Consider the following 18,549-nt stretch of genomic DNA (forward strand, 5'->3'; position numbering starts at 1 on the left):
ACGTGTGGACGCTCGCACTGTGGTAGACGACAAGTAATGAAAAAATCTAGCTATTCCAAACAAAATTATTGGATTAATATAAAATTAATTTACTTATCTAGTTTGTTGGTTCTGTTTCGTACAAAATAATTTAATAATCCAAAGTTCTCAAAGAAGATGATCTGCTGGTGGCAATACGGCAGCGTTTTCCATCTAAAACACTTTTTCCGTTTTGCTGTAAGTACTGTGGGCCCTTCTAATATGCTGCTTCAGTCCGCTGGCATGGGTGAATGTTTTAGCGCAAAGTTTACACTCGTGCGTGTCGATATCGCCATGATGGGAACGCTGCAAGAGAAAACAAACAGACTAGCCCATTAAATTGCTTGCTTTGTCCCGTCTGTACGGTTTCGTCCATCCTGCCCTGACCATGTGATAGCTGTACGTTTTGTGATGCACGAAGCCCTTCCCGCAAATGCAGCACGTTTTGGCGATCGTTTTAAAGTGCACCGTTTCAATGTGCTGCACCATGTTGGTTTTCTGCGTCATTTTGATGGGACAGTAGGGACAGCCGTGCATTACTGCCTGCGTGTGATTTAGCGTATGCCGCTGCAGGTTGATCACGATCGAGCCGCACATATCGCACAGTGACTTTTTTCGCTTCATTTTCTGCGCTCTGCGTTCTTTGCTGGTGTGCGTAGCTTTTTTGCTTTGCTGGTACTTCGGTATATTCGCTGGAGGTGTTGCATAGTACGCCTCATCACTTTCCGGGTTCGTTTCGCCAGGTTCAATGTAGTTGGCAGAGTAGCCAACCTCACCATGGGTCGATAACACTCGTATAGCCCTCCCGTAAATCTCTTCCTCGTCGACGTATTCAAGTTTGATTTCTTGGTCCGGTTTCAGGGCAACTGCCTGCAGCTCGCCAGCAGTCTCGTCCGGATTTTCCAAATACTCCTCCGCCAAATCGAAGGCGCATGAATCGTCCGTTTTAGTAAGCCGCGTTAACCGCATCTCTTTGTACAGGGAATCATTGTACATGCAGGTACGGCGAAAGTCGGCCGAACATTTCAGTGCGTCCGTACATTCGAGGCAAACTGCGCAGGAAGCTAGCTCGTCGTCCGTTGCGATCTGTAAGCAAAGAAAAGCCATGTTATGGTGCAACAACGGGATCCTCGCTGTGAGTCACTCGGTCAGAGATACCTGTAGCCCGGTGCAGTGTTCCACATCGTCAACTGTAAGCGTAGGATTGATTGTCTCCAGCACTGGGATGAGTTTTTCTGCGTCCTCGCACAAACAAAACCGACAAACAGAAACCGTTTGCTGCGGTGCGTTCTCCATCGCAGGCGGAATCCGGCGGCACTGATGGTAAACAAACAATTGCAATGCAAGGAGAAAACGTCAACCGTTTCAAATCGCAGATGTCATTAAAACCGTTACCCAAGTAGCAATAATTTTTGAAAAAAAGAAATTGTGGCCGATGTAGCGAAAGGAACGGACCTTTTGCCAAAAAAAAATATGGGTTTACAGAGCAAAAATGCTCATGTTATTTTCATTTTTAGATGCTGCATAGTAGTGGTGGGAGCTCGGAATCGGACCTACCCGATGCCAATTCCGTGTTCGGAATCAATCCCGGAACCGATTCCGATGCTGGAATCGATTCCGGAGTCGATTGCGGAGCCGATTCGGGAGCCGATTTCGGATCCAATTCTGTAGTCGATTCCGGATTCAATTCCAGAGTCGAGTCCGGGGCCGATTCTGGAGCTGTTTTCGGAGTCGTATCCGGAGCTGATTCTGGAGTTAACTCCGGAGCCGGGATCGGAATCGGTTCCGGAGTCAGAATCGACTCAGGAATTGGAATCGACCTGGGAATCGCAAATTTGCTCTGGTAACGGAATCAGAATTGACTCCAGAAATTGAATTAGGTTGGGAACGAGAATTAGTTCTTGAATTGAAATAGGAAGTTTCAGAAGCGAAATCACTTCGAGAATCTCCATGAGAAAGGATCGTTTATAAGTAAATTTTGATTCTTTTCGGCTATCAATACGTAGTATCATTGAACCCAAACGCCTATTCTTATGGACATGCCGAAACCGACTCCGGTTCGAAACAGATTCTGATTTCATAGCTAAATCCGATACCGGAATCGATTCCGGAAATTGATTCCGGACCTACTATCAGATTCTAGAAAACTTCGGAACTAGTTAGGATCGATTCCTACGAAATCTTTGTTTTTCCCAGCACTACTGCATAGTAGTGAAGGGTAAATACAATTTTTTTCGGGAGTCGGATTGATCCGACTCCGGCACCCCTCGGAGTCGGACTCGGAGTTGCTCCGGACTGTTTAGCAAGGGGGGAGAGGGGTGCGTACGGGAAAACCCTCCGTCTCATCGACTGATCCGGAGTGATCTGGAGTGATCCGGAGCTTTCCGGAGTGATCCGCAGCGATCCGGAGTGATCCGGAGTAATACGGAGTGATCCGGAGTAATCCGGAGTAATCCGGAGTAATCCGGAGTGATCCGGAGTAATCCGGAGTGATCCGGAGTGATCCGGAGTGATCCGGAGTAATACGGAGTGATCCGGAGTAATCCGGAGTAATCCGGAGTGATCCGGACTGATCCGGAGTCGAATCTAGTTATGATCCGGAGCCGGAGTCATATTTTGCGCACCGGAGTCGGAGTTGATCCATGACTCCGCTCCGGATTACCCATCACTACTGCATAGATCCATTGCCATCCATTTCGTCCAACCATATTCTGTTTTCGGACAAGACGTTCCTGGGTCTAAACTGAACTGCAAAACAAACAAGTCTCAGACAGATTTAAAAAAAGATAATTTTAGTCCTGAAATGGATTTTGTATTAGTTTCGAGGACAAGGAACATTTTGGAATCAATTAAAGGCAATATAAATTTGATTTCACTGGTAGCATCAGTCTGACCGTTATTTATCTCTAAGGAATTTATTTTTACATTAAAATGCAAAATATGAATTTATAAAAAGAATTTAAGTTTATCTCTGAATGCATCGGATAGTCATCATTTTCGTCGTATGCTGGACGTCATGAGAAATATCAATTCGACTCTTTTGCAGTTTAAAATGGACAACGTGATTAGTTCTTTTTTTACAATTTCCGGTTCTAAACTAAACAGCACCGGAGTTGAACCATGTTTCATCAGAGAATGTGTTAAAACATGCCAAAACAGTCACTGCTCCGTGTCCATTGAGTGAAGTCATTTGTACAGTAAGCCATTGAGAACATAGCTCCGATCGTATATTGTAAACGAACCTAGTAGATTCGTGCGCAACCTGTGTCGCTACAAGAAAAATGTGGGAAAAAGCGTATGGTTGATTCGCAGAGTATGTTGAATGAATTACATAATCAATTCTTCTTCTTCGATCTTCAAAAAAAAAAATCTACACAATTTTGTACGCAAAAACAACTAAACGAAAGTTTAATTTGAATTTTAGCAGTGTCAATTAGCATTAAACATATTGGAAAAGCAAACACCTAGGTTTGCGGCAGAATATTTGACCAGATCCCGATGCCATTCTATTGGGCCTCTAGTTTGACCGCATCTTCATCCTTTGCCACCTCTTCTGGGTGCATCTTTTTCATGTGCATCGTGAGAAGCGATTTGTATCGGTACGACCTTTTACAAATCCTACAGCCGAAAACAATGCCATAGTGCGTCAGTTCGTGCGTTTTTCTGGCGAATCCACTTTTAAAGCGCTTTGGACACTGGCTACAGGCATAGGGCTGATCGGTGGAGTGCACTCTTTCGTGCACTTTGAGTTCTTGTCTGGGGGCAAAAAAAAAACGCACGATCGTTACTCGTTGCTGTTCGTCGAAATTGTCTAAATATGGGTTTGTTCATACACTTACTTCAGTTTAAATTGTTTCCCGCATAACGCACATTTGAAGTTGTACTCATCGCTATGGAACCGCTTAAAGTGATCCCTTAAGCCGCCTGGGTGATTGAATTCCTTCTTACAGACGTTACATTTGTGCGTATCGCCTATACCATGGTGGGAACGCTGCAAAATAAAGAAGTAGAGCATGATTTTTGCAGGCACACAATCTCCGCTCACTATTCCCATTGCGCCACCGTCATCTAACCAGCCCTTACCATGTGCGATTTGTAGGTATTGTTGTGCGTAAACCCTTTGCCACACTGTTCGCACGTCTTCACTATCTTCTTCAGATGGACTGCTTCGATGTGCCGCAGGAGATTCGAATGATCGACCATTTCCACGGGACAGTGAGGGCACGCTCGTTTCGCGTCCTGCCTGTGGCTCAGTATGTGGCGTGGTAAATTGTTCACCAGCTTGCCGCACGTCCCGCACAGCTGCTTGGCGCGGTTGCCCGTGCGCGTTGGTTTGGTGCCGCGCGGCCGGGAAACAGCTTTCGTTTTCTGCTCGCTCGTCGATGGCGACGGTTGGTCAATGTACTCCTCCTCTTCGCTGAAACTGTTCGCTTTGATTGTCACCCCACTATCGACGCACTGTTCCCAGCTGGCCGTTTCGGCCTGTTCCCTGCCGTCCGATGCACCGGAATCTAGCCGCTCTTCCTGTTCCTGCCCCTCCTCGGACTGTTCGTAGTCGGTGGTTGTCTGTTCGTCGTGTTGCGGCAGGACAAATTCAATTTCAAACGCTTCCGTCTTGACGATATGCGCGGGACTGTCGTCGACGAACTCGGCTTCGCCCGGCTCGGCACTGTGGAGGGAAAACAGCTCCCGGAAGAGGGCGTCATTGCTGATGCACGAGTTCCGAAAGTCGGCCGATTTTTTAAGCCTGCTGGTACACTCGAGACACATCACGTACAGGGCAGAGTGCTCCGTGCTTATCTGGGAAAGCCGGAGAATGGGAAGAAAGGCGGGCGTACCGAAATTAGGGACCGATTTGGGAGGTTCGGTTTGGGCGTTCAAACATTACCTCGATTCCGGTGAACCGTGCCAGGTCGTCCAGGTCGAGTGAAGAATTTAGCGTTTTCCGCACCGGGATGAGCAGTTTCTCATTCTGGCACAGACAAAATCTGCAAATATTCGATATTTCGGCCGCAGTGCTTTCCATTTTCTAGCCGCAGTGTAGTTTTTGTTGATAAACAACGCCACTGGATGCGAATAGTCAGAGTGACCAGAAATACCGATTTATCCGTACAGGCGGTCTCCGAGATACACGGTACCTCATATACGCGGATTCGGAGATACCCCGTTTTCTAAATTTGACAGTTATTTGAGCAAATTGTACTAATTTCACACATCAATTGTACATTGCCAAATAATTTCCTTTTTTTATCGAATTTTGAAACCCATTTCAAAAGGTTCAAATCTTAAGTGGCTCAAACCACCCCCTAATTGTATAATCATAATTTTTAGTGATATTTTGGAAATCACGAGATTCGACTTACGCGGAAATTCAAGATACTCGATATTTTGCAGCCGTTTTCGAACCCCATTAACCGTGGACCGTGGATCTCGAGGACCGCATGTACCGACCGAGAAGTCATAAAACCATTTCCCAAATGATTTAATGTAGTGAGGGCGGTGGCAACACTGATCCAAAGCGATTTTGATTTAATTTAGTACTTTTATACACTTTATCATTCATTTGATGTGATTTGTGCAGAAAATTCTAATATTTTTGGTTTTTAAGCGGTTTCCATTTGTTAGCAAAAATGCAATTTATACAGAACTTGAAGCAAATTGTACTGATTTGACATTTAATGTGTCAAATTTAGAAAACCGCGTATCTCCGAATCCGCGTAAGGCAGCGGTCTAATGTTGTTGTGCGCAACATTGTTGTTCGGAAACATATCGCTGAGGTGGTCTATGAATGTTGCTGGCAACATTTCGCTTTGACATTGTTTAACGTTAAAAATTAGTCAATTAACAGCTCAGAGTTTATTTTTTATCATTCAATTGTTGAATAAAGAGTTGAAAAATAATATATACACCAAAAAAATTATTATAAGTGCTTAAAATCCAAATTTAGCGGATGTCAGCAAAACGCACACTGCTGCTGTGCCACTTCATACACCCGATTACCATGACCAAGGTAAATAGAAAATGTTGCCAGACAAAAATCAAATTGGTTTGATTTTGGTCGGCAACAAAGTTGTGCTAGCTGTCAAAATCCATACATTTTGCCAGCAACAATGTTGCGCGCAACAAGAATAGACCGCTGCCTAAGTCGAGAACCGTCGTTAGGGCCGTGTCTGTGCTCCATCGGATGCGATTTTATCGGAAGGCCTGTCAAAATTCTATATGGAATTTGACAGTTAACGTCGGACGTGCGATTTCGTCGTATGACGGAATCAAAAAATTTTGATTTCGTCGGACGCCGCATCCGATTTTATCTGTCAAACTAAATGTGTGGTGTTTTGTAGGAGCAATCTCAACTTAATTTTTCATAAACGTTATATTATTAAAATCATCCAAATAATCGCAATATGATACGAAAAAACGTTTGATAGCACGTGCGATAAAATCGCATACGATGGAGCACAGACACGGGCCTTACTCCTGAATAAAAAAAAGTCGAAAAACGTGTAACTCGGAAACAGACTGTACCGTTAAAATTTTGATGCTCCTACCGAAAATCGCCAAAAAATTCTGGCCACACTGTAGTGAATAGAGGTGTCAACCACTGTTTTGACCACTGCGCTTCCCAAGATGTCTCGATCTCGAGATGGTCTTGGTGGAGTTTTATAGTAATCTCGATAAAAGCGCAGAACAAAAACCGTCTGTTTTGTCCCTTTGGATTGGCGAAGAATATCAATTGAATTGTAATAAAAATATAAGCATTGATTCTCAATAGATGATATGAATGAAGCGCATTGTATCATAGTTCATCAATTTTTTTCATTTTCATCACCATATTTAAAAGAATGAGCAGCACACGTGCGCGTTATCCGATTCTCAACCGATTGCCAATCCTGCTTTACTTTGAGGCCGCCACTAGGCTGTGCGTTTTCTTTATATGGACCTCCAGACTAATCGAGCGCATGAACTGCTTCGAGCACACCGGGCACTGAAACGACTCACCGGCGTCTTGATGGGCACGCTAAAACGAGAAAGAAACGGGCAGAGATTATCTCAAGCACGTGCGCTGAAAACGGCCAATGGCCGGCTGCACCACCACCACCTACCATGTGATATCGGTACGTTTTAGGGTGTACGAAACCCTTGCCGCAGAGGTGGCACGTTTTCTTGACCGTTTTCAGATGCACCGTCTCGATGTGCTGCGTTAAGCCAGTCTTCTGCTTCATCTTCACCGGACAGTGCGGGCAGGCTAGGTGGGCCTCCTCGTGCGTCAGCATGTGGGGTGCAAGGTGTGGCATCAGCAGGCCGCATATATCGCACATATGCAGCTTCCGTATGCCGCGCTGGCGTTCGTAAGCGATCAGCGGATAGTCTGGATTGAGGCGGCAATTCTCCCAATCGACGGACGTGTCGTCCTCCTCGTACGATATTTCCCCCGGTGTGATGTAGTTGGCCGAATACGTAAAATCGTCCCCCGGCTCGACAGTGGTCCGGTACGCAAACGCGTTCCAGCAGACGGTGGGCTGCTGCGGGGGGCAGTAGAGACTGTAATCGATGTTGCGTTTTTTGTAGCGTCGCTTTGGCGCAGGTTCGCAGATGGACTTCTTAACCAAGGGTGCTTGCCAAGCATCGTCACAATCCGTCGTTTCGTATGCAGAGCTGTCTGATAATTCTACCGTTTCAACGGTTTCGAGGGTTTGAAAGCTTTCGACGGGTTCAACGATTTTATTGGTATCGATGGGATGGGACGGGATTTCCACCGGTTCCGTTTGCAGCTCCTTGCCACTCTTATTCATTATTGAGCAAAGGTCTTGGAAGAGAGCATCATTACGCAGACAGGTGTTCCGGAAGGCGGCACAGCTTTTCAATTTATCAATACACTCCAGACACATGCAGTACATTGATTTGTTGTACTCATCAATCTGGAATATGAGCCCGGCAAATGGTTAAAAAGATTTGGCGGCGACTGAGTGCAGCTTTGGAAATGCGGGATTGATTCCCCTTACCTGAATGCCCGTGAATCGTACCACGTCCTGGATGGCGAGCGTCAGCATCAGTATATCCTCGATAGCGACTAAATTTTCTTCGTTCTCGCACAGACAAAACCGACAGATTTGCAGCATTTGCTGCTGCTGCGGCACGGCATCTGCCATGGCGAGTCCCGAACTAATGGGTGGGAATTTTGTTTGTAAACCAAAGTCGGCGGGCAGTAATGTCAAACTCAACCAAAACAAGCGATGCTGCTCGTTGTGTTGGTGTTGGGGGAATGGGTATTCTTCACCAACACACGTTTAGCATTTTTAACGACCGTTTTTAGCGGTTGCAAAAGTTTTTAAACTATCTCTATATACTATTTCTCTCAGTTTTTTTCCGGAACTAGTGATCTATCCAGTAAGTAAATTCTTTGAATTTCATTTTATTTCATTATCCTTATGCAGTGTTATAAACTGCTCTTTGCACTTATTATTTTATTTACACATATTAAAACTTTACATAATAAATAATAATAAAAACGTACAATACTTTAAAACGTACAATTGCGGTGGCCGCGCACCAGCCGCACCGAGCGCCCCTGCCGAGAGCTCCTGCTCGATCGGCTCGCCAACACACTCTCGTTGTGCGGCGCTCGGCACACACTAAGCCTTGCGCTGCTTAGTGTGTGCGACAGTGTGTGTGTACACTGTCGTCCTCCTGGACGTTGACCGGTGGCAGCGCAACTGCCACGGCAAGTCCAGGGGTCGGCACGGCTGCCCACAACATGCAGTGTAATTTGTAGTGAAACGCATGTAAGGTCCTTTATCGTACATGCACGCAAGCACGTGTGATTGTACCAGAGATCTTTCTCAACGGCAACTAAACCCGTTGCAGCACAGCCACACTGTTCACAGTGCGCTGTCCAATTATGCTAAATATGCTACGAAATACTGTCGTTCGCGTTTCGCTTTCTTTCGGCCATTTTTGCGCTAACCGTAATTGCATCTTTGGCCGGCCCTGTCACTGTCGCTTTGGCAGCGTTTGCGACCGTCCGAAGCGGCACGCCTTTGCAGCTGGTGGTATTTTGGGGTGTCAGCCTGTTGAACCTGTTTTCTATTCGATGAAATTTTCTTATATGCTCCGCCAACCCGATCGAGCGACTGAACACCCTGGAGCACACTCTACATTTGAACGACCTTCCAATTTGTTGGTGTACTTGCTGGCAAAACGAACGAGGAAAACAAAACCGAAAATGTATAAAAAAAACGCTAAGCAAAAAAATGTTTCTCTAAATCCTTCTACTTACCATGTGGTACTGGTACGTTTTGAGATGTTCGAAGCGTTTGCCGCAGATGTTGCACGTTGTTTTGAACATGTTATCATGTACCATGGCACCGCTGTGTTGCTGCGCGCTGCCTTTAGTCTTCAACTTCTCCGGACGGGGTGGACGAGGGGAGGTGGGTTTGCCCTTTTGCTCGAGCCTTTGTGCATTTACCACCGTGCGGCTACACGTCGGACGCTGTTGGCTGTGATGTTGCGTTTGGCGCATATCCTGCCTGTGTGCTGATGGTTTCTCTCGTTCGGCCGGTACAACCGTGTTGCTCAAACTGTCGTCACAATCTATCTCCCCATACTCTTCCTCGGACGTTAGTATTTCACCCGGCTCGATGTAGTTGCTGCAGTAGGCAGGTTCGTTCTCTACTACCGTCTCTTTCCGTTTGATGACGGGCTGGATGGAAAGCTTCGCTACCGGTACACTCCTCCGCTGTTCGTTAGCTTTCTTAATAACCTGTGGTTTGGTGGTGTCACCCTCGCCAGAAGCATCGAAATCCATCGAGCTGTCCAACGATTCGTCGGGTGGTTCGATGGTTGCTTCACGGGGCGCTTCCTCAGCACTAACGGCCAATGCAGCACTTATCTCATTAAAGTAAGCATCATTGCTCAGACAGGTGCTCCGGAAGATGCTCGACGCTTTCAATTTATCCGTACACATCACGCACATCGCGTAGGATGCTTTATTGTTCTCAGTAATCTACAAAACCAGCCAAAAAAAAGGGTTTTAGAGTTTGCCTTACTTCGGCAAAGGGATTAGCACAGTATGCGTCGCTTACCTGAATGCCCGTGAATCGCACTACATCCTCAAGGATAAGCAGGCACGCTAGTACCTCATCCATGGGAACTAAGCTATCTTCCTCCTGGCACAAACAAAATCGACAAACGCTTAGCATCGTTTGCGCACCGGCGGAGCGGGCCATTGTGAACCGGCAGCGCCTTTGGGTTTTGTTGGTAAACAAGCCGCGCCATCGACAAATGTCAAACATCAGAGAAGAGCACACACACAAACACATATACAGTATGTACCCGCGATACGCGCTTTATGCGTTATTGCTACTTTTATACACTCTATCATTTATTTGATACGGTTAGTGTACAAAACTCACATATTTATGGCTTTTAAGCGGATTAAATTTTTTAACGCTAAATTGTTTAATTTATATGTGATGGGAAAAATGAAGTTTTCGTCGGAATCGATTCTGGCTGGCTCCGATGTTTAGATCTGGAATCGATTCCGGAACCATCTCCAGAATTGGTTCCGGATGCGGCTCCGGCATTGGTTCCGGAATCAGCTCCGGAGTTGGTTCCGGAATCGAAATTGGAGTTGGAACTGGTATTGGCTCCTACATCAAAATCGTCTTCGAAACGGAGTCAGTTTCGACATCTCCATAAGAATGTCCAATGATGCTACGTATTGATAATTGTATCGATGGGTAAATATAATTTTTATTCCGGAATCGCATCGTTCCGACTCCGGAACTTAACGAAGTTGGACTCGGAGCTACTCCGGGCTGTTTTAGCGAAGGGAAGGTGTGGGGAGGGGGGAGAGTGCACGAGAAAAAAACTCCCGATTCATCGACTCCGAATCCAGAGCAGTCCGGATCAATCCAATTGGTTTTTTTTTTGTCTGACGGAAAAGGTCAATATTATTGCAAGACGGAAATATTTTAAACTGTTAAAAAAAATTGTTATACTGAATCGTACATATTCGATGCTTTACTGTAACGATAACACACTCATCAAAAATTGTCTGTAAAACAATGAACAGTCATTTTGGGAATCAGCAATTGCTACGTCAACCGAAACTACTCGCTAGGACTCTACCGGACTCGTTCAGACTCAAGTCCCATTCGGAGTTATCCTGATTGATCAGGACTGGTCCAGACTGATCCGGCGTCGAATTCGGTTATAACCCAGAATAAAACATGAGTCGGATTCATATTTTGCGTACCGAAGTCAGAGTTCTCCCAAGACTTCGCTCCGGATTACCCATCACTAATTGATAGCCACAAAGAAGGTAGCTTCCTATTTCAATTCAAGAACTGAATTTCATTCCGGAGCTAGTTCCATTTCTGGATTTAATCCTGATTCCGTTACCGGAGCAAATTGCGATTCCCAGGTCGATTGGGATTCCGGAGTCGATTCTGATCCCGAAGTCAACTCCGAAATCGGCCACGGAATTGACTCCGGAATCGTCTCCGGAATTTACTCCGGAATCGGAATCGGTTCCGGTATTGATTCCGAACACGAAATTGGAATCGAGTAGGTCCGATTCCGAGCTCCCACTACTACAATGTATACTGCATTGGACAATTCTTGATGCAAATTGTACTGATTTGACATTTGATCTGTAAAATTTAGAAAATCGCGTATCTCCGAAACCGCGTTACTCGGGAACAGACTGTACATTCACGTGTATGTATACGTGCCAGCAGGTTTGAAATTTTGGAGTAATTGCTTTTATTACTTTAAAAAAATATAAATCATTTGGTCTCATTCAGCTCTTTAAATTTTAACTGTAATGTCCACTTGATATTCTCCATTTTTCATACACCAACCTACTTTCTTACATATACCTCATCACGGTATATAGAAATCCGATCACGCAATTTTGTAGAAAGTATCGTAACAGTTGCTTAACATCTTGGAGAAATCATCACTATCATTTCTAGTCTCGGTAATACTCGCATCGTGGCTCTTCTTCATGTGTGCATTGAGCTGTACCTTGTACTTGTACGACTTATCGCAGAACGTGCAGCCAAACGTGACGCCGCTGTGCGTTAGCTGATGTGCCGCTTTGGCGGTTCGGCTTTTGAACTTCTTGGGACAGTGCAGACAGGAGTACGGTTTTTGCGTTGTATGCACATTAGTGTGCAATTTTAACGATTGGCTGGAAGGGAAGGTGGAATATAAACATGAATCGCAGTTTGTGCTATTTCTTCCTGGTCCAATGCATCCGTAGGCCACAGCCACAACGCGTGGCTCCTCTGCGCATCGCACCGTTTAGCTTACCTGGTTTTAAAACTCTTTCCGCACGTGGGGCAGTCATAGTTGCTGTCGGTCAGATGAAACCGCTTTATGTGGTCCCGCAAACCGTTGGGATGCCGGAACACATTCCCGCACACGTCGCACCTGTACGATTCTCCAATTCCATGCTTAGCGCGCTGTAGTAAAAAAAGCGTGAAGTATTAGCACATAACGTCGTGAAAAAAACCCCATCTGCTCCTACTTACCATGTGCGAGGTGTAGATGTTTTTGTGTGTAAACCCCTGGCCGCACAGTTCGCAGGATTTGACCACCTTCTTCAAGTGCACCGCCTGCACGTGACGCATCAGGTTAGCCGGGTCCTTCATTCGCGTCGGACAGTGCGGACAAGCGTATTTCGTTGCCGTCGCGTGGCAGGCACGGTGCAACGTCAGATTGTTTACCAGCTTGCCACACGTCGGGCAGAGCTGCTTTGGCCGGTTTCTGTGCGCGGGAGCGGCGTTGCTTCCGCCATCCACGTTCGTCGCTTTTCGTTTCAATTTCGGCTGCTTCAATAGTTTGCCAGTACTAGGAGGAAGGGTTAGGCTTGCGTCAGTATCGTTATTTCGTTCGGCCTCCGGCTTAATTTCGTGCTGTGCGATATAATTTTCCGAACAATAGCCATCAGTCGAGTGGGGCGAATCGTGTGAAAACTCTTTGACACTGTACTGCCATTCCGGCCCATCCTCGGTTAATTTCGTTTGCTTATCACACACTATTTCAATTTCTAATTGTTCTACCTTTACGCTCGATGCTGCTGTTGGCAGTGTTTCGTCGGGAGGTTCTTCCTCCTGCCCGTATATAATGCTACTACTGTACAGCTGCTCGAAAAGCGCACTATTGGCTAGGCAGTTGTCTCGAAAGGCGACGGATTGTTTTAATTTTTCGGCACAATCCCGGCACAGCGCGTATGAGCCATGTTCTTCGTGGTGTAGCTGCGAAACGTTGGGACCGTGTGTTAGTGGTTGGAAGTCAAACAACGCGCCTCACGCTGCCCCTGTTACCTGGATGCCTGTAAAGCGTTCCACACTTTCTATCGTAAGAGATCCGTCCAGTGAGGTTGCGATTAGATCGAGGCGGGTTTCATTATCGCACAGACAAAACCGACAAATGGGAAACATTTTACTCTCCGGTCCGGTGTCGTCCGTGTTTTCACTTGCTGGATAGGTGGATAAACAATGCCAGGGAAGGAAAATTGTCATAACAAAACAGTGACAGCGAAGCAAGGTACAGGGTGGTTCTGAAAATCGTTCGTTCGGAAATTTAAAAATTAACTGATTTTTGCTTGAGGCGAATGACTACGCCCAAAATCTCTATAAAAATGGTTAAAAAAGGAGAGATGATGGGAACAATGTGTTGTAACAGTGGACGAAACAATCAACTTCCTTTTCATTATCATTCCCCCCGCTCAAGTAGCTTTGGGTTTGCTTTGGTAATCGTAGAGGACTTCTGATTGTACGTACTCCCCTTGGAAATGATTAATACTCCTACTCATATTCTTCCCGGGGCGAGGACTCTCATCTTAAATCTACGCTTGAGTATCCGTTGTTTGCTCCGTCTCTTCGATGGTCGCTCGTTCTAACGGTGCAGTACTGTCTGATTCGCTATCCGGATGTGTTTTCCTTTGATGCACCTTGAGCTGGGCCTTGTACCGATAGGATTTGTCGCAGTGTCTGCAGCGAAAAATAACGCCCGTATGGGTAATCTCATGTATTGTCCTAGCATAGCGATACTTAAACCGCTTCGGGCATTGTCGGCACACGTACGGTTGCTCCGTCGAGTGGACCGGCTGATGTCTTTTCAGTCTCTCGCTGGAAGTAATCGAAAGATGTAGTGAATATACGGGCTGGTTTTCTCATTGTGCAGATTGCAAAGCTGCGATTCTTACGGAGTGCGAAACACCATGCCACAGGTAACGCAAGGAAACGTCTCGTTGAGATGAACGCTTCGGAAATGGTTTCGCAGTGCACCTTGATGTCTGAATTTGACGAAACACACACTGCAGTCGTAGGTTCTGCCGATGTTATGCTGCGAGCGCTGCAACAACAGTAAGATGAGAGTTTGTGCTGTGAATGTTAATGTACACGCGAAAGGCTAGTACATCACAGGAGACGCTTACCATGTGCGAAACGTAATTATTCTTGTGGGTAAACCCTTTCCCACACAGTTCGCAATACATGATTATCCTCTTCTCGTGCACCTGTTTAACGTGGCGCATCAAATTGCACTTGTTGATCATCTTCACAGGACAGTGTGGACATGCAAAGTTAGCCTGCTTGTTGTGGCTAGCGATATGCCCATCGATATTTGTAATCCAGATGCCACACACGTAGCAGAGCACTTTCTTGTGCTTCGGGGCCTTGGGTTTCAAAGATGGGTCACTTTCATTCTCTAGTATCGTTGGCGTCCGACTGGGCTGCTTGGTGGCGTCTGACCGGGTGCCATTCAAGTCTGCTTTTCTTCGTCGTGGTTTCCCCTTCCGTTTCGGTTCGTCAGTATCAGTATCATCGGAGAAAGGTTCTCCAAGCTCGATGTAGTTGGCTGAGTAGGGCGCGTTGTACTCTTCTGCTTCCGCGACCTCTTCGCAGGAGACTGTTTCTCTGGCATCTTGGTTGGCAATTATCTGTACGCTTGTGTCTTCGTCATACAGTTTAGTTTCAACGAGTTCATAGGTGAGCATATCAAATTTCAACTCCAACGGATCTGCATCAGGGTGCACCATTGGATTGTGTCCGAGTTTTACCGGTTCTTTTTTGCCAACAGAGGATGGCCCAACGCACAGCCGACGGAAGGTTTCATCATTGCGAATGCATGCGTACCGGAAGTCGGTAGACTTTTTCAGACTGCCCAAGCATTCAAAACATATCGCACAACGCAACACATCGTCGGGAAGAATCTGCAATGAAAGATGTCTATGCAATGCACATGGCGAAGTGTTTGTTTATTTCCTTTTTCCAATTAATATAACTTATTGAACCTTTTTGCAACAGGGTCCGGATGGATAAGGAACTTGTTTCAAAGGATATCGAAACCGCGGTCACTAGTAAACCGCCCGGCAATTCCTTAAAAATTGTTTTTCTTACCGGTATGCCAGTGAATCGTCGTACATCTTCGATCGTCAGGGAAGAACATATCGTTTTTGCTATCAGAAGCAACTGTTTCTCCTCCTGGCACAAACAAAACCGACAGATAGATGATAATTCTTGTGGAACGATCGCCATTCGGAACCGGAAACAGGATCTGTTGATAAACAAAGTCGATGGAACGATTGTCAAAATCCGACAAGGTCAACATAGATCAAGATGTTTGAGGTTGTGTGATGTGCAATCATTGGCTCTCCTTTTCCATTGTCTGTGTGTAGATCAAATGTTGGAAAACCATACCGTTGCTGGAAAAAATATCAAGCGAGCACAGGTACATTAACTGATTCGTGTCCTATCATATCTACGAACTTATCGCTGACCCGGATCCAGAACGTACCTCGGTCCTGGGGAAGAGATGAATGTAGTCATCCAATTCAAAATCTATACTAACTTCGTTCCGTCCAGGAACTATTCCGAGACCCTTGACCCTTCCTCGATACGACAACGAACCGATTTGTGGTATAGCAACAATGAAGGAATTCAAGCGATACTCATTTAGTGTTGGGTAAATCTGATTCAGATTCATGTATCTGAATGAATCTTTGGAATGATTCAATGAATCTGAATCTCGGTTAGAAAGAGTCATAAATCACGAGAGATTTATGAATCTCGAAAGATTCTTGAATCTCGAAAGATCCACGAATCTCGTAAGATCCATGAATCTCGAAAGATTAACGAATCTATAGGGATTCATTAATTTCAAGAGATTCATAAATCTCCCAGGAATCATAGAGCTTGAGCGTTTTGTATTAGCTTTTAACAACCTACGTGGTCATGCCAGTCTTTAGAGGCTTTCGAGACTTCTTTGGAAAGTACCACGCAACTGGATAGTTTGTTATGCTACGGGGAGATGGTATACGCGAGGCTAGAACTTACAACGGATTAGTTTTACGTGGGATTGGACAAATTCAGTATTTTGAAAATCATACATCTCTAAAGATTCATGAATCCTCCCTGCAGATATATGAATTTTAATGGATTTATTAGTCTTATAGATTCATGAACCTTAGGAGATTTATTAATTCTTGGAGAGTCATGAATATTTAGAGATTCATTAATCTTTCATGATCGACTCGAGATTCGCATCACTAATCACTGAAGATCACAATATGAATGAATCTCAACGAAAGATTCATGAAAGGCAACTCTAAATTCATTGATATTACTGAATTCTGAAGTAATACTGAATTCATTAAAATATTACTTAAAATACATTGTATAGTATTATACAATGCTTCTTTTATTAAAACGTACAAAATAATCAGTTACAGTATGAATTAAGCAGGTGCATCTATGTACAATTTCTGGCCCATCGTCTTTGCTATCATGACGAATTTCAATTCCACACAACTTTCAGTTAAACGAGGGCAACTCTAGGAAACATTCCCGTGATCTTGTTAACGAGTAAAGCAACTGAAAAAAACATGATGAGACCCACCACAATCCCAGCCGTGTCGAGTTGGAGCATCACAGGACCTATGGAGTGACATGTACCTGTTCTTTTTAAGGTTGAGTTAAAAAAAAAAACATATCTCTATCAAACGACCTGTTGTTGTAGTTTGCACTCTTCCGCATCCACCCTTTTTCACTCCTTCTGTCCATTTGCATAGAAAATCACACCTCGCATACGCCTCGAACAAATCATTTCGAGCAGGTTTTCGCTATGCTGTGAAACTTTTTTAAATGATCTTCCAAACCACAGGAACGGGCAAATTGTTTCGAGCACACCTGACACTCAAACGATTCCCCAGCGTCCTGATGCATGCGCTGAAATTGCAAAGCGAAGTTGGACTTTAGTTCGAAAACACGCTCCAACCGAGGGAATGGCAAACTTGTGCTTTCCATTCCCTACTATCTTCACTTACCATGTGGTATCGGTAGGTTTTGTGATGGATAAAGCCCTTGCCGCATATTTCACACCGCTTGCCAACCGTTTTCAGGTGCACCGTTTGGATGTGTTGCGCCAGATTGCCCTTCTGCTTCATCCGCACCGGACAGTGCGGGCAGCCGTAGGTGGCTTCCTCCTGGTGGATCAGTATATGGCTCGGTATATGGTTCACGAATATGCCGCACCAGTCGCACAGGTGTAGTTTGCGCTTGCCGCGCATTCGCTCATCTGTAGATATACACCCGGAGGAGAGGAAAAAAACAAGCTGTATGGGACTGTCACTGGCCACATCGGCCTACCAAACCTCGTTACCTCGTTTCGATTTTCGGTCCCGCTTTCTAGATTCACTGTCTCGCTCGAGCAGCATGTAGTCTACGCCGTCATCATCGGACATCGGTTCACCGAGCTCGATGTAGTTGGCCGAGTAGCGGAAATCGTCCAGCTGGTCCAGCGCCTCCTCACTGTTGCCCACACTCATGCCCTCCGTGCCCTCTAGGATGTACTCTTCCTCTTCGTACCGCACGTCCGCGTCCGGGTCGCTCTTTGGGCTGGACGGTCCGGTCCACTGCTCTGTCGTGTAGACGTCCATCGGTTGCTGTTCCTGCACTTCGTACACCTTTTGTTCCTCATCCTCCTCATCGAACTCGCTTTCCAGATACTCGACGGTGTCGTCGTACGCGCTCTCGGCACTGGCCGCCAGCACGTTACTTAGCTCATGGAAAAGCGTATCATTGTTCAGGCAGGTGTTACGGAAGTTGGCCGAAATTTTCAAACTGTTCGTACACTCCAGGCACATCGTGTACGTTACGTCGCCGTCGGTGCTTATCTGCAAAATAAAGCAAATGGATCGGTTTTGCTAGCAAGCGTTGCTTCATGGAGGCACCACCGAGCACTGTCGCGAGGAACACGCACCTTAAGCCCGGAAAACCGCTGTACATCCTCGATCGTTAGCGAAGCGTCCAGCATTTTCACGATCGGAATGAGATACTGTTCGTCCTGGTTCAGACAAAATCGGCAAATGTTCGATATTTCCTGCTTGATGGACGCCATCCCGAGCAACACAGCAGCGGTTGCAGCACATCGAAGGAGTACGTTTTGTTGACAAACAGTACGATAGCTGCAGCAAATGTCAAATTCGCGCGCACTCTCGCTCGCACACACCTTGGGTTT

General features: G+C 45.7%; 8 protein-coding genes across 12 annotated transcripts in view; 1 reads left to right on the forward strand and 7 right to left on the reverse strand.

The window, feature by feature from the left end:
• LOC120901318 (putative zinc finger protein 735) overlaps nt 1–18,549 on the forward strand; it is a 31,081-nt gene that overhangs the window by 11,591 nt on the left and 941 nt on the right. The gene's annotated exons all lie outside the window — the stretch shown is intronic.
• On the reverse strand, nt 66–1,436 carry LOC120901341 (zinc finger protein 57-like). Of its 2 annotated transcripts, none has more exons than XM_040309194.1 (3): nt 1,177–1,436; nt 406–1,104; nt 66–345 (listed from the first exon to the last, which is right to left on the reverse strand). In XM_040309194.1, exons 1-3 carry the CDS (start codon nt 1,312–1,314, stop codon nt 193–195), a joined length of 990 nt encoding a protein of 329 aa, XP_040165128.1. In that variant the 5' UTR covers nt 1,315–1,436; the 3' UTR covers nt 66–192. The 2 variants fall into 2 exon arrangements, with proteins under 2 accessions (XP_040165128.1, XP_040165129.1); XM_040309195.1 differs by having other exon boundaries at nt 66–324; nt 1,177–1,423.
• Nucleotides 2,884–5,098, reverse strand: LOC120901326 (zinc finger protein 14-like). The gene is made up of 4 exons (XM_040309173.1): nt 4,907–5,098; nt 4,102–4,818; nt 3,858–4,009; nt 2,884–3,774 (listed from the first exon to the last, which is right to left on the reverse strand). The coding sequence occupies exons 1-4, from the start codon at nt 5,042–5,044 to the stop codon at nt 3,525–3,527; spliced, it is 1,257 nt and encodes a 418-aa protein (XP_040165107.1). The 5' UTR covers nt 5,045–5,098; the 3' UTR covers nt 2,884–3,524.
• On the reverse strand, nt 6,826–8,223 carry LOC120901337 (zinc finger protein 253-like). The gene is made up of 3 exons (XM_040309189.1): nt 8,022–8,223; nt 7,122–7,937; nt 6,826–7,036 (listed from the first exon to the last, which is right to left on the reverse strand). The coding sequence occupies exons 1-3, from the start codon at nt 8,166–8,168 to the stop codon at nt 6,914–6,916; spliced, it is 1,086 nt and encodes a 361-aa protein (XP_040165123.1). The 5' UTR covers nt 8,169–8,223; the 3' UTR covers nt 6,826–6,913.
• LOC120901327 (zinc finger and BTB domain-containing protein 42-like) lies at nt 8,754–10,503 on the reverse strand. The gene is made up of 3 exons (XM_040309174.1): nt 10,101–10,503; nt 9,296–10,021; nt 8,754–9,208 (listed from the first exon to the last, which is right to left on the reverse strand). The coding sequence occupies exons 1-3, from the start codon at nt 10,335–10,337 to the stop codon at nt 8,930–8,932; spliced, it is 1,242 nt and encodes a 413-aa protein (XP_040165108.1). The 5' UTR covers nt 10,338–10,503; the 3' UTR covers nt 8,754–8,929.
• Nucleotides 11,761–13,570, reverse strand: LOC120901321 (zinc finger protein 32-like). Its single transcript, XM_040309165.1, has 4 exons — nt 13,353–13,570; nt 12,558–13,283; nt 12,337–12,488; nt 11,761–12,214 (listed from the first exon to the last, which is right to left on the reverse strand). Exons 1-4 carry the CDS (start codon nt 13,548–13,550, stop codon nt 11,926–11,928), a joined length of 1,365 nt encoding a protein of 454 aa, XP_040165099.1. The 5' UTR covers nt 13,551–13,570; the 3' UTR covers nt 11,761–11,925.
• Nucleotides 13,627–16,143, reverse strand: LOC120901322 (zinc finger protein 37 homolog). 3 transcript variants are annotated; one of them, XM_040309167.1, is made up of 5 exons: nt 15,432–16,143; nt 14,468–15,244; nt 14,237–14,385; nt 14,115–14,159; nt 13,627–14,021 (listed from the first exon to the last, which is right to left on the reverse strand). In XM_040309167.1, the coding sequence occupies exons 1-5, from the start codon at nt 15,567–15,569 to the stop codon at nt 13,877–13,879; spliced, it is 1,254 nt and encodes a 417-aa protein (XP_040165101.1). In that variant the 5' UTR covers nt 15,570–16,143; the 3' UTR covers nt 13,627–13,876. The 3 variants fall into 3 exon arrangements, with proteins under 3 accessions (XP_040165101.1, XP_040165100.1, XP_040165103.1); XM_040309166.1 differs by having other exon boundaries at nt 13,627–14,159; nt 15,432–16,139; XM_040309169.1 differs by having other exon boundaries at nt 13,627–14,159; nt 14,468–15,260; nt 15,432–15,567.
• Nucleotides 16,679–18,514, reverse strand: LOC120901330 (zinc finger and BTB domain-containing protein 7B-like). The gene is made up of 4 exons (XM_040309178.1): nt 18,292–18,514; nt 17,692–18,205; nt 17,357–17,607; nt 16,679–17,258 (listed from the first exon to the last, which is right to left on the reverse strand). Exons 1-4 carry the CDS (start codon nt 18,427–18,429, stop codon nt 17,133–17,135), a joined length of 1,029 nt encoding a protein of 342 aa, XP_040165112.1. The 5' UTR covers nt 18,430–18,514; the 3' UTR covers nt 16,679–17,132.

This window comes from Anopheles arabiensis, chromosome 3, assembly GCF_016920715.1.
Source record: "Anopheles arabiensis isolate DONGOLA chromosome 3, AaraD3, whole genome shotgun sequence".
Classification (NCBI taxonomy): domain Eukaryota; kingdom Metazoa; phylum Arthropoda; class Insecta; order Diptera; family Culicidae; genus Anopheles; species Anopheles arabiensis.

Bases quoted from the DNA above. Each gene is read 5' to 3' on its own strand.
- LOC120901341 (XM_040309194.1), bottom strand. From the start codon at position 1,314: ATGGAGAACGCACCGCAGCAAACGGTTTCTGTTTGTCGGTTTTGTTTG. The intron at 1,105-1,176 runs GTATCTCTGACC...CTTTGCTTACAG, and splicing joins AACACTGCACCGGGCTACAG to ATCGCAACGGACGACGAGCT. The intron at 346-405 runs GTCAGGGCAGGA...TTAATGGGCTAG, and splicing joins AAACGTACAGCTATCACATG to TCTGTTTGTTTTCTCTTGCA.
- LOC120901326 (XM_040309173.1), bottom strand. From the start codon at position 5,044: ATGGAAAGCACTGCGGCCGAAATATCGAATATTTGCAGATTTTGTCTG. The intron at 4,819-4,906 runs GTAATGTTTGAA...CGGCTTTCCCAG, and splicing joins CACGGTTCACCGGAATCGAG to ATAAGCACGGAGCACTCTGC. The intron at 4,010-4,101 runs GTAAGGGCTGGT...TTTATTTTGCAG, and splicing joins ATACCTACAAATCGCACATG to CGTTCCCACCATGGTATAGG.
- LOC120901337 (XM_040309189.1), bottom strand. From the start codon at position 8,168: ATGGCAGATGCCGTGCCGCAGCAGCAGCAAATGCTGCAAATCTGTCGG. The intron at 7,938-8,021 runs GTAAGGGGAATC...CTCATATTCCAG, and splicing joins TACGATTCACGGGCATTCAG to ATTGATGAGTACAACAAATC. The intron at 7,037-7,121 runs GTAGGTGGTGGT...TTCTCGTTTTAG, and splicing joins AAACGTACCGATATCACATG to CGTGCCCATCAAGACGCCGG.
- LOC120901327 (XM_040309174.1), bottom strand. From the start codon at position 10,337: ATGTGTTTGTGTGTGTGCTCTTCTCTGATGTTTGACATTTGTCGATGG. The intron at 10,022-10,100 runs GTAAGCGACGCA...CTGGTTTTGTAG, and splicing joins TGCGATTCACGGGCATTCAG to ATTACTGAGAACAATAAAGC. The intron at 9,209-9,295 runs GTAAGTAGAAGG...TCGTTTTGCCAG, and splicing joins AAACGTACCAGTACCACATG to CAAGTACACCAACAAATTGG.
- LOC120901321 (XM_040309165.1), bottom strand. From the start codon at position 13,550: ATGACAATTTTCCTTCCCTGGCATTGTTTATCCACCTATCCAGCAAGT. The intron at 13,284-13,352 runs GTAACAGGGGCA...AACGTTTCGCAG, and splicing joins AACGCTTTACAGGCATCCAG to CTACACCACGAAGAACATGG. The intron at 12,489-12,557 runs GTAAGTAGGAGC...TTTTTACTACAG, and splicing joins ACATCTACACCTCGCACATG to CGCGCTAAGCATGGAATTGG.
- LOC120901322 (XM_040309166.1), bottom strand. From the start codon at position 15,569: ATGGCGATCGTTCCACAAGAATTATCATCTATCTGTCGGTTTTGTTTG. The intron at 14,386-14,467 runs GTAAGCGTCTCC...CTGTTGTTGCAG, and splicing joins ATAATTACGTTTCGCACATG to CGCTCGCAGCATAACATCGG. The intron at 14,160-14,236 runs GTAAGAATCGCA...GATTACTTCCAG, and splicing joins GGCATGGTGTTTCGCACTCC to CGAGAGACTGAAAAGACATC.
- LOC120901330 (XM_040309178.1), bottom strand. From the start codon at position 18,429: ATGGCGTCCATCAAGCAGGAAATATCGAACATTTGCCGATTTTGTCTG. The intron at 18,206-18,291 runs GTGCGTGTTCCT...TTTATTTTGCAG, and splicing joins AGCGGTTTTCCGGGCTTAAG to ATAAGCACCGACGGCGACGT. The intron at 17,608-17,691 runs GTAACGAGGTTT...GTATATCTACAG, and splicing joins GGACCGAAAATCGAAACGAG to ATGAGCGAATGCGCGGCAAG.